This window comes from Mustela erminea, chromosome 5 (genome assembly GCF_009829155.1).
Source record: "Mustela erminea isolate mMusErm1 chromosome 5, mMusErm1.Pri, whole genome shotgun sequence".
Taxonomy (NCBI): domain Eukaryota; kingdom Metazoa; phylum Chordata; class Mammalia; order Carnivora; family Mustelidae; genus Mustela; species Mustela erminea.
Genome location: NC_045618.1, coordinates 50,762,833 through 50,775,370, shown reverse-complemented (window position 1 = coordinate 50,775,370; position 12,538 = coordinate 50,762,833). Strand labels below are relative to the sequence as shown.

Below are 12,538 nucleotides of genomic sequence, written 5' to 3'. Positions count from 1 at the left end.
TTTAACAATGTAGGCCCAAACTATTTTTCTAGTCTTATTTTTTTGGCCTATTAATGACTAGCCTGCTGCAGTCCATATCTGTCTCAAACACAAAAAGTATACAAAACATATTTATGTTCAGGTCTCTACTCATAGTGTTTACTGACTGACTTGATTTCATTACCCAAATCCCTCGGCATGACTAATCTACTCAGTTCAAAAATTTTTCTTTTGGGCAAACATTCCCTAATCAAGAAAGCTATTACTTTCATTTCCAAAGCAGAAACTGATCTAACTAAAATTCTTATATATATTAACACCATACTAATGACAAGAATACTGAAAACCTAAGATGAAAAATAGCGAAGGAAAATTCATACTAGGTCAAGTCCAGTTTAGGAGTACACTCCATATACTTCCATATAATAATGCATTATTAAAAAGCAGGAAACCAAATAAACTTAGTATCTCCTTAATGTTCATTAAGACTAATGTTATCCGAATGCTAGTATAATACTAGTATCTTCTGTGTATTGTCATTCCCCAGTTCACTAGTTCCTATTATGTGTAAATCTATAATTCATAACCATCCATAACGTATCCCTATCCACACACCTTCCTGATTTTATTTCTCAACGAATACTAACGCTCTTCTGAAGAGGTGTGCGTGCACGCACGCACATACACATATCAACCACTGTTCCAATCGCACACACGCACAAACACATATCAACCACTGTTCCAACCACCTTGCCTTCTAGAATGGCGTCAACCACCACCCCCAATCTGCAAGTCTTCAACACTTTATAACCCCCAGAGCAACTTATATAGTTAATTCATTTATGTATGCCTTCTGTATCCTATTTTGTATTAGTTGGTTTGCTCAATAGAGACTTAGATCTTTTTTTAAGTAGTTTTGCTATAACGCCCTACAATGCAAAGCCCAGTGGCCAAGTATGCAGTAAGGAAATAAAAAGAGAACATGGAAATGCTACTTAAGTCCTATTTTATCATCTGACAAGTCAGTCCTTACTTTTAGTTGGCATACACATGCAAACAAAATACTAGACGTGTTCCCGTATGCCCTGACCATATATAAACTGACTCTCTGAAATCAACAGAAATGTCACCCACCCTAGTCTACCCCTGACCATTTGCAGGATGGATTTTCCATTATGTTTACAAAGGGAGTACCTCAAAAACATCTTTGTTGTTCATTACAAATCAGAAAAAAATAAATGGTTAGACAAGACAAAACACCTTTAACATACCTGTCATAATAATCTCGTTGAAAGTCATAGTCCAAGTCAAAAGAGGAGCTGAAAAATAAATACCAAAGAGGATTAATTTGGAGCTGCTGATGTAAATTCACAATAGCAGATGGGAAAAACAAAAACAAAAAACCATGCAAAACCAACCATAACAAATAGATCAGAGATTAGCATGGAATAATTCCCAATCATTTAAGCAACAAATGACTAAAATTCCAATCATCTTAGAAGCCACTGGACATGCAGCAGCTAATTTGCAAATTTAGGCACAAATCTGCTACAATTCAAACATAAAACATAACACTAATATAAGAACACTGAAAAGTACAACAGTAAACCAAATATTCTTATGCTATTCTCCCCTTCCCTTTCGTATTTCCCAGCTTCTTACAAACTAAACAACTCCTCTCCAAAAATTTCACTGTATGTTAAAAATACCAAACTGCTCTTTAGTAAATAAAAAAATCTCAGGGAATTCTAAAAATTCTCTGGGAAATGGGCGAAAAGGAGGTATACTAATACGAAATTAATAAAGCATCATTTTTATACAGATAAAACATACTATAGTTAACCCTCCCCACATCCAGAAAACAGATAGAGAAGATGCCCACTGATGGACACAATGCAGTTATAAATAATAAAGTTCCGGACCTGAGTAGAGGGGACGGAGAAGGGTGTTCTGGTACTGACCCGTACATCTCCGCTGCAGATCGTTTCACACCTGCTTTTCCTCGGTTCACTTTTGGCTCTGCAGCCAGATTAATATCTGAAAAAACAAAAATAAACACAAAACCTTTAACGACATCCCTGTAGGGGTAGTGTAGCATCTTAAATTACAGTTTTAAGATGAATAAGTAGTATATAAATCAAGAAAGACTGAACATGATGTCCCATCTTTTCTTATGTAAAAAGGGATCATGAATTTTTACAAGGCTAGGACTTAATTTTTCAATCCTTATCCTGTTCTCTAACAAAAAGGTATTCATTATGTGTAAAACATATATACACTTATTATATACACGACATGACCATTTGTCTTTGGTACCTTCTACCCTTGGTTCCCAATAAAATGGAACTCTCACTACTTAGAGCATATATTAGGAATGAATGAATGACCTCAGAGATATAAAATACATAGCAATTCACAAATTATTATGAGTAGGATACCCTTAAATTATCCCCAAAGGTGAATTTTCCTTCTCCTTATAAATAGGATCAGCTGTAAAAGTTGAATAGGGTGCCTGGGTGGCTCAGTGGGTTAAAACCTCTGCCTTTGGCTCAGGTCATCCCGGGGTCCTGGGACTGAGTCCCGCGTCGGGCTCTCTGTTCATCAGGGAGCCTGCTTGCTTCCCTTCCTCTCTCTGCCTACTTGTGATCTCTACCAAATAAATAAAATTTTTTTTAAAAAGTTGAATAGTTCAGATGAATACTATTCAGCCAACTGCTCAACAACTTTTCCATACACATTTGTGTGTGCACACACACACACACACACACAAACCAAGAAAGGGGAATTAAGGGAACAAAGGAAAAAGTCCTAGGTTCCATAAACGTAATTTTAAAAACACCTATTCCAACATGGCCAGCTATGGTCCTACGACTCACTGCCTACCAAACAAAGAATTCATGATCTCTTCCTTATTCTAACAAGAGTCCATTTGTCAAAAACCAGCTCTTCAAAACTTAGTTCATCAAGTGACCAACTGAAAAAGACTTTTAGTACACTACCTGCTGAACATCATTACATTAATGAAGAATCTGAAGAGTTTCTGGTTCACTAAATTCATTTCCAATTTCTAGCACCTAATGTTAAGAACAACCTTGCCTTTACAGTTGACTTGTTTTTATCTGAGTAGGTTCCAAGCAGTTTTCCCCACCTCTACCTCCTTCTCTTAAAAAACAAAACAAAACAAAAAAACGCAATTCTAAAATAAAAACAGAATGAGATTATATACCAAGTTGATTACACAACCTCTCTCCACCTTTTCCTGAAGATAATTTATCTGTTCAAGAGACAGAGAATGAGCAGGAAGTAGGGAGAGGGAAAAGCAGACTCCTGCTAAGCAGAAAGCCCGATGCCTGACTGAATCCCAGGACCCTGGGCCAAAGGCAGATGCTTAACCACTGAGCCACCTAAGTGCCCTGATTACACAATCTTACAGAATTATTCCATGCGTAGTAAACTGTAGTACTGAGTCAATATCCAGAATAGTATATATACTAATAAAAAATCTCAATCTAAAAAAGTACTTAGTAATCTTAATTTTTGTAAAAAAACAAACAGGCATGGTTATTTTGAAACTGTGGAACTAAGCATGTGTAAAACTTTTGTTTTCTTAAAAAAAGTGCTTCCTCTTCTGCTTACTAAAACTAGACAAAAACTATTAAAATTCAGTAATGAACACTCCCTGGTATACAGACTGTGGCTTCTAGGTAATTCCCATTATTTTATTTTATTTATTTTATTTTTTTTTTTTAAAGATTTTATTTATTTTGACAGACAGAAATCACAGGGAGGCAGAGAGGCAGAGAGAGAGGAGGAAACAGGCTCCCCGCTGAGCAGAGAGCCCGATGCGGGGCTTGATCCCTGAACCCCAGGATCATGACCTGAGCCGAAGGCAGAGGCTTTAACCCACTGAGCCACCCAGGTGCCCCAATTCCCATTATTTTATTAAGTGGCAAACAGATTTAGGTCAAGAAATGCATCAGAAGACCTGGAATATCTTGTGATGCCAGAAAGCAAGGATGCAATGAAATTATTATAAAACTAAGATCTTGGGGAGCATGGGTGGCTCAGTGGGTTGGGGTTCTGCCTTCAGCTCTGGTCATTATCTCAGGGTCCTGGGATCGAGCCCTGCATCGGGTTCTCTACTTGGTTGGAGCCTGCTCTCCACCCGCACCTGCCTCTTTGCCTACTTGTGATCTCCGTCAAATAAATAAAATCTTAAAAAAAACAAAAAACAAAACAAAAAAAAAACTAAGGTCTCAAGGACACAAGATACACTGGCCACAGATGAAATATTCTGAGCTCTAAAGAAGGATATGTAATGTATTAACACACACCAATTTAAATTATTAGAAATATTAACATTATGGGGGCACCTGTCTGGCTCAGTCTGAATAGCATGTGACTCTTGAGCTAGGGGTTTTGAGTTCAAGACCAATGTTGGGTATAGAGCTTGTAGAACTACACAAACAAACAGAAAAACCCACACTCAGGCAACCTCTTCAGGGTCCCTTCCCTCCTTGGGAGCTTTGTACTATCGCTTTGCTATCGCTCAATAAACCATGCTGAGCAGAGAGCCCAATGCAGGGCCTGATCCCAGGACCCTGGGAACATGACCTGAAGCGAAGGCAGAGGTTTTTAAACCCACTGAGCCACCCATGTGTCCCTATTGCAGAGTTTTTGAAAAAAATTTATCTGGTCTTTCCAACATGAATGGTATTTCAGAAAAAGCAAATATTAATGAGTTGTTCATTTCAGAAAAGTTAAGCAAGGAAATTTGAAATCTACTCTTTTGCGACCCATTATGAAATACCTCATCAATGATCATCAATGGATGATCACCAATAAGGTGGAAAATTGATGACAAACTTTATCACAGATGGATCAAGATGTAAAACCTGAACCCACAAATTATCCTTAACAGTACTAAAAATGGGCAACCATGTTAAGGTGTGATACAATATAAAATACGTTAACATTATTCACATAATGTTTTCACCAAAAATAAATGGAATCTGAATTAAATCAAGCTTCTAGATCTGCACGTCCAATATAGTGAGCTGCTAGCCACAAGCCTGAATTCAGATGTGTTTGTGAAGTATACACATTTTCATTTCTATCGGACAGTGCTCTAGATCTGGCAGTATTACACAAAACAGAGGTAGAGAAGAACAAATTAAATGATACCACAAATAATCAAATCAGTAACAAATTAAAGGTCACAAATTTTTTAAACAGGAGAGGAAGGTATGGGGAAACTCAAGACTTCAAGACATCTAAGGGGCAATTAATCAAATGCATATGTAGGCATGGACTGGATCTTGATCTGAATAAAGCAAGTTATTAAAAAAAAAGTCTGAAATAATAAAGAAATCTAAACATGGATTGAATATTTGATGGTATTAAGGAATTATTGTGAGTTTCTTTATGTGATAAGAGCAGTGTGGTTTACATTTTGTTAAAAGTTCTTATCTGCTGGATATATGAAGTCTTAGAATTATTCTAATGAAATTTAAAAGAAAACCAATAAAATAGATGAAAACAGGATTAAATACTGGTATTTAACAAGGTGAGATGTACTTACAAATTCATTAAATTTCTCTACTTTTGTGTTAGTAAATTTCCATGACAGTTAAAAAAAAGTATCATGAAAAACTCTGACTTCATTTTATGACGCAGCCATTTTACAGATGCCAAAGTTTCATACATGTGTTTTCTTGTACTTTGGATATAGGACAAATAGGTATGAAAATTTCTTAAGTATTCTCCAATTACAACTGTTCCATGGATCTTCAATGTCAAGGATTACAAGGTTCTTTAACTTCCAGTATTTTTCCATCCCTATCCAGTATGGTTGGGATTTTTAAAAATAGTTAGCATTTAAGGGAAGAAGTGTTTACAAATTACACAATACTTTTATTCCAGAATGAGAGCTATTTACAAGAAGAGCCACTGAGAAACAGTAACCAAACACTCAAAATCGTCTAAAAAGCTGTCAAGGGGCACCTGGGTGGCTCAGTTGGTTAAGCATCCAACTACTGTTTTTGGCTCAGGTTATGATCTCAGGGTTGTGAGATGAAGCCCCAAAGGCCATCTGCTCTGTGCTCAGGGGAGGAGTCTACTTCAGATTTTCCCCTTTTCTCTCCAGCCCCACACTTCTCTAAAATAAAAAAAGAAGGTGCCTGGGTGAGTCGGTTAAGCGTCTGCCTTCAACTCAGATCATGATCCCAAGGTCCTGGAATGGAGCCCTAAATCTGGCTCCCTGCTCAGCTGGAAGCCTACTTCTCCCTGCTGCTCCCCCTTCTCGTGCTGTGTCAAATAAAAAAATTAAAAACTAAAACTTTAAAATAACATCTTTTGGTATTAAGAATAATGCTGTTTACTCCAAGAATGGAGCTGTCACTTATTTAAAAACAAAAACAGAAACAGCTGAAACTTTACAATAAATCATGTTATGTAGGAAGTATTTATTAAATGCTACAATCATTATGAAATGCTTAAGTTCTGTGTAGTACTGTAAGTAAACACCAACATGGAAACACTTAAGGGGAAAATAATTCACAGCATCCTGAAGAGAAAGCCAGGTAGAAAATAAAACATTTAAGGTGGAATTCAAGTTGAACACTATGCATTTTAAAAAAAGAAAAAGAAAAACAACAACAGGGCGCCTGGGTGGCTCAGTGGGTTAGAGCCTCTGCTTTCGGCTCAGGTCATTATCTCAGGCTCCTGGGATCGAGCCTCACATCAGGCCCTCTGTCTCTGCCTACTTGTGATCTCTGTCAAATAAATAAATAAAATCTTTAAAAAAAAAAATAAGCTATATAAAATTAACTATGATTCTGACAGCAAATCTTAGCAATGGATAAGCAGTCAAAATTATTCATGGAGATTAAATTCTACAATCATCAGGAACATCTTATGTACTCTAAGCTCAGACCTCATTCTCAAATATCTGAACATGGTAGATCAGGAGACCCCTTACTGGTCTAACTAAGACCAAAAAAGAAAACCAGCTGGTACTGCTAATGCTAAAACATAGGTAACGCTAAGCATCTTTTATTGAGCGTGACACGCTAGACTTACACTAGAAGCTTCTCATGAAACATCCTAATTAATCCAAATTCTTGGTAACACCAAAATACTATTATCTTAGGTAAGAGCAGATAACAGACTGAAGGTGCCTGGGTTGCTCAGTGGTTTAAGTGTCTGCCTTCAGCTCTGGTCATGATCCTAGGGTCCTGGGATGGAGGAGCCAGCATTGGGCTTCCTGTTCCACACAAAACCTGCTTCTCCCTCTCCCACTCTCCCTACATCTCTCTGCCAAATAAATAAAATTTCTGGAGGTGGGCGTGGAGAACAGGTAATAGAGTGACATACTATACCTCCATTTTAACAGATGAGAAGGCTCAGCCAAGTTATGCAGACTGCCCAAAACACAGTTGTGCCAAGCAATCTGACTCCACAGCCCATGAGTGACTAAGCCATATTGCCTTTGCCCCTTCTACTGTGAGCAGGAGGACAGCTATTTAGGGCAGCCACCGTACCTTATGTAATGTCATTCCTATTCTCCTGACCTAACTCGAGACCACCAACTGGTTATCCAGTCTCTGCTATACAGAAAGGAGTAAGATCTTTATTTAACCAATTAGAACTATAAACATTTTTTTCAACTTAGCTTAATGGAAAGGGAGAAAAACAGAAGCATGAACAGAAAAACTCTTATCTGAATTAAACAGTCAACGAAGAAATCCAACCCAGATCTTACCTAAAACCTGGCCAGCAATCATTCTGCCATCCTCTCCTGCCACAGCAGCCCGGGCATTTCTCTCATTAACGTACTGAACAAAGGCAAAGCCCTTATGAACAGAGCAACCCACAATTTTGCCGTATTTTGAAAAGATCGCCTCCACATCAGATTTCTTGACCACAAGAGTATTGAGATTCCCAATGAATACACGGGAGTTCATGGAGCGAGGATCTGTCTTGTTGGTGACATTGCTGGCCATTTTCTTTGATGTTAAGGTTCTTCACAAAGCTGAAAAACTGGATGGAAAAAAAAAAAAGTATTCAGGTTAAAAAAAGAGATTAGAAACAAAAAACTCCTTGATAAATAAAACTTTCTACTCTTAATTTTGAACACTGTGACTAGAGTATCAGTCAACTTAATCGGCTCTCACAGAGCAAAGTGTATTACTATTTTAGAGAGGAGAGCTCCTGAATATAAGCACCCTTATACAAATTCAGTTCCACCTTCCCTAGTCTATTCCAGCAGTGCCAGATTATCATTTCAAGGGACCAAGGGTTGGGGGCGGGGGCGTGCTCTTCAAAGACAACTAGCAACACAATTAAGGGCATTATTCATTTCAAGTGAGCCCTCTCTGTTCTTAAGCCCTCAAGTAAATTAGAATACCTTAAACTCTTCTACTATCAACTTCTCATAAATTTCCTAACCATTTCCTGCCATCTATCAAGAACTCCATCTTCTTACACACTGCTATTATTAAAATGAGTCTCACCTATTCCAAAAATATACAAAACTCTGCCCACAAACCATTCTTTAGCTAGATAAATGTGGGCAACAGACCCTTTCCCCTTCAAATATAATTAACTTTATTATACTAAGGCAATATATAGACCCAAATCATTCACTCTGGAAATCTTTATTTCCAGGTACATTAAATGATTCATAATACGCCAGAGATATCTTAAGTAACAATACATCATTTTATAGAATGCAATGACTCGATCTGCTTTTTATGTGATGATCTTGAAAATACAGCTGGGATATTTGTAATACTAGATGGTGATGATGATAAAACTAGCACGTAGAACACTGCATGAATCAAGAGAGGGCCAGGAGAACTAAGAAGAGTACCACTTTCCTCAGACTGTTTCAAAACAAAAATTATCTTAAAAAAAAAAAAGGCATATGAAGGTTCAGTCACATTATAATTACAAGGAGATTCATGTTCTATCACCTTAGGTTTTTTCAAGTAGAAACATTTTGACATTCTTTTAGGGTTTGTATCTGCTGCCCCTTCCCACTCCAACTACCAAACTTAAAACAGTTTAAGATGGTCCCACATTAGATTCAGAGTACCATTCTTAAGATTAATTTATTTTCCATTCATTCCTTTGAAACTCACATCAGATGAGTATCTAGTATGTTATTTTTCCAATCCCCAGAAGAATGACAAACTAGTTCATGGATTACGTAAAAATATCTTCTATATATGCATATATGTGTGTAACAAAACAGGTAGCATAAGATAATTTATATAGATCACTAATATTCTGATCCTTAAAATACTACTCATTTCACAAGTAGTACTGATTTTTAAAGCTGTAACAACCGCTTTTCCCTCCTAGCCTTTCTAGAATAAGAAAGTCTTTACTTGATTTTGGTTTCTGAATTACAGCTTTATAAGCAACAGTTAATTTTTCTTAGACTAAGCAGTAAGAATTTAACAAACAATGGCACAGAGTCACCAACACTCTTTCAATTCTGAGTCCCAGAAAGCCTCCTCAGAACACCAAAAACAGAAACCTACGAAAGGACTTAGTGGTTTCAAATATTACTGCTGGTTATTAAGGTTTGCTATTAATGTAAGAAGGGAGAACTCAAGCCAGTTTTCTACAATTATTTTCACAAAAAATAAACATGTTCTACACATTATAGTAAATAACAGTAACTAAAAAGAAAAATCTTCCTAGATTTAATTAACAATTACTTGCTGGGGAAAGAATGGTTCTTTCTACATGCCATCAGCATACTACTGAACAAGACTGTAGAACAAACTGACAATAATGTCCCCTTCAAATATACTCCTTGGAACCACAGAAGTCGATTTAAATGGTTATTTTCTCACTTTTTACAAAGGTGGTACACATAGCTAGAACCAATCTAGAACTAGACACTTGATTACATAAAAAGAATGCCTGAGGATATTAAGGATTAAAACCCATGGAACTCCACATTTGAAAAGGCTGATAAAGAAACATCCAGATACACAAGTAAAAAGGTGCTAACGATGATTGCCATCTCCAAATTTAAGTATATAATTTTATCTATTTTCTCCAATTGTATGTGGTTACTAAATTTGCTACAAGAATCCTGAGTTGTTAACAGAAAAGTAATAATGACCTCAACCTCAAAAGCTTGGCTAAAGGATTTAATGCACATACTAAGGATTTAATCAAGGTATGAGCAACAGTAAAGACAAGTGAACCCACAAAGGTCCATTAATCCTGTTCCAAGGAACACATCTTCTAAAGAATAAATTACTACAAATTAATACATTTTTTCCACTGGACATTTACTGAGTATCTGGTAAGTACTAGGTACCAAGGCTACTTCAGAGGAAAAACATGAAGAGCAGGATTCCTCACAGTTTACACTCTAATGATACCATTGTTTAAAAAAACTATTGAAGAGAGAACGTATTTCCCAAAATTTTACAACCAACCAAATGAACTCAGGTCACATTTCACCCTACCTCTGAAATCTGTTTGGGGGTGGGGGTGGATATAAAATGTCAGTATCCAAAAATGCAAAGAAACTAAGGCAGAGGGGAACCCCTGGATTTCCTAGAACAAAACAACATCATCATAGTTTTCAACCTTTCTGAATCCCCATATAAAAGAAACTAGATAAACTTGGGTGCCCAGGTACCCCAATCAAAATGCCATAAAGCAAGCTGGTAAAGGGAAGCCAATAGCCCACATATGCATGGTTATCTACCACTGCAGGAGAACCAGAAAGAACTAGAAATGGAAGAATCCCCAAATACCCATTTAGTGGAAAGCCAAGGGAGCCAATTTTAAGAAAAGCAGTTGAAACCGGAAGGGTATTTCCCTGCTGCAAGAATGCATAAGTACAAGGTACTGTAACAAAAATGTCTCAAGATGCCAGAGTGGCTTAGTCTCCACAATCTCAAAACTAACTCAGAGCCCCATGTGCAGCATTCCATTCTTTAAACCTTTCCAACCCCCCCGAAGTTACTACTATTCGTTGTAGTCACCACTTTAAAAAATTTTGTGTGAGAGCGCGAGTGGGTGCGACCAACTGAGCCACCTAGGCACCCCCTTAAATTCAAATTTACTGCTTGAAGAATACAGGGTATTTGACCTGAAGTTTCCAGTCTGGATTTTCCACAATTTCATACTCCACACACTTTTATTTTTTGCTTTTTACCTTACATAGCTCTGCAGCACATTACATTCTAAACTCATTTTTAATTTTTAACAATTTGGTATTCTTATTACCAGCAACTGCACTTTTTTTGTTTGTTTGTTTAAAGATTTTACTTATTTATTTGCCAGAGACAGAGGGAGAGAGAGAGCGAGTGAGCACAGGCAGACAGAGAGGCAGGCAGAGGCAGAGGGAGAAGCAGGCTCCCCGCCGAGCAAGGAGCCCAATGTGGGACTTGATCCCAGGATCCCGGGATCATGACCTGAGCTGAAGGCAGCCGCTTAACCAACTGAGCCACCCAGGCTTCCCGCAACTGCAGTCTTGATCCACAAATCACTTTAGGGGCACCCAGCTGCCTCAGTAAGAACGTATGACTCTTGAATCTCAGGGCTGTGAGTCTGAGCTCCAGGTTATGAGTAAAGATTACTATATAAAAAAATAAATACCTGCAAATCACTTTCAATAATGTGGGAATTGTGATCAAATGTTTTAAGTCAGTAGGTGCCTGGGTGGCTCAGTTGGTTGAGTGTCTTGACTCTTAGTTTCAGCTCTGGTCATGACCTTGTGGATCTTGTGGGATCGACTCCCCTAACTCGGCGCTTAGGGGGAGTGTGCTTGGGATTCTCTCTCTTCCTTCTCTCCCTGTGCATGCATAAGCAAGCTGTCTCTAAAACAGACAAATTCTTAAAAAAATGTTTGCAGTTTAAAATTTGGTTAATCCTTATCAATCAGTTTATAAATTCCACAACCGGAAATTTCTGGCACATTTTAAATACTCCAAATTTCCTCACAGATGAAATTAGTCCAGTCACATCCTTTTTAAAGTTTTCTCAGAGAAAATGTTTTTTAAAGTTTTTGTTAATTCCAGTTAATATATAGTGTTATAGTTTCAGGTGTTAATAGAAAAACCCTTTTCTAAAGGTTTACGTAGTTTAGTTATGTAGTATACGTAATCTCTATACCCAATGTGGGACCTCAACTCAGCCCAGAGATCGAGTTGCCTTTTCTACCAACTGAGCCAGTCAGATGCCCTAAGGGGGAAAAAAATGTCAAATTCATTCTTTTTAAACATCCAAGTAAAGAAAAGTACACAGAATAAAAAAAATTTCTTTCCTAAAATTGGTTTCAAAGAATAATATCAAGAGTGTAAATTTCTGGGGCACATGGGTGGCTCAGTCAGTTAGGCTTCCGACTCTGATTTCAGCTCAGGTCATGTTCTCAGGATTGTGGAATCCAGCCCCATGTCTGGCTCCACACTGGGTGTTCAGTCTACTAGAAATTGTCTCTCCCTCTCCCACTGGCCCTCTCCAACTCATTCTCTCTCTCTCAAAAATAAAACAAAAAACCCACTATAAATCTTAAAAAAAAAAG

At 37.5% G+C, this 12,538-nt stretch overlaps 1 protein-coding gene across 11 annotated transcripts in view; it reads right to left on the bottom strand.

The window, feature by feature from the left end:
• The window catches only part of HNRNPC (heterogeneous nuclear ribonucleoprotein C), a 59,712-nt gene that overhangs the window by 24,606 nt on the left and 22,568 nt on the right, over positions 1–12,538 (bottom strand). For 9 of the 11 annotated variants that reach the window (XM_032343058.1, XM_032343057.1, XM_032343066.1 and 6 more), the window contains 3 exons: positions 7,742–8,019; positions 1,902–2,016; positions 1,251–1,298 (listed from right to left, as the gene is read on the bottom strand). In XM_032343058.1, coding sequence (XP_032198949.1) covers positions 1,251–1,298; positions 1,902–2,016; positions 7,742–7,982 — 404 coding nt within the window. In that variant the 5' untranslated portion in view covers positions 7,983–8,019. The remainder of the gene's footprint in view (positions 1–1,250; positions 1,299–1,901; positions 2,017–7,741; positions 8,020–12,538) is intronic. The other 2 variants (XM_032343067.1, XM_032343068.1) reach the window with 1 other exon arrangement.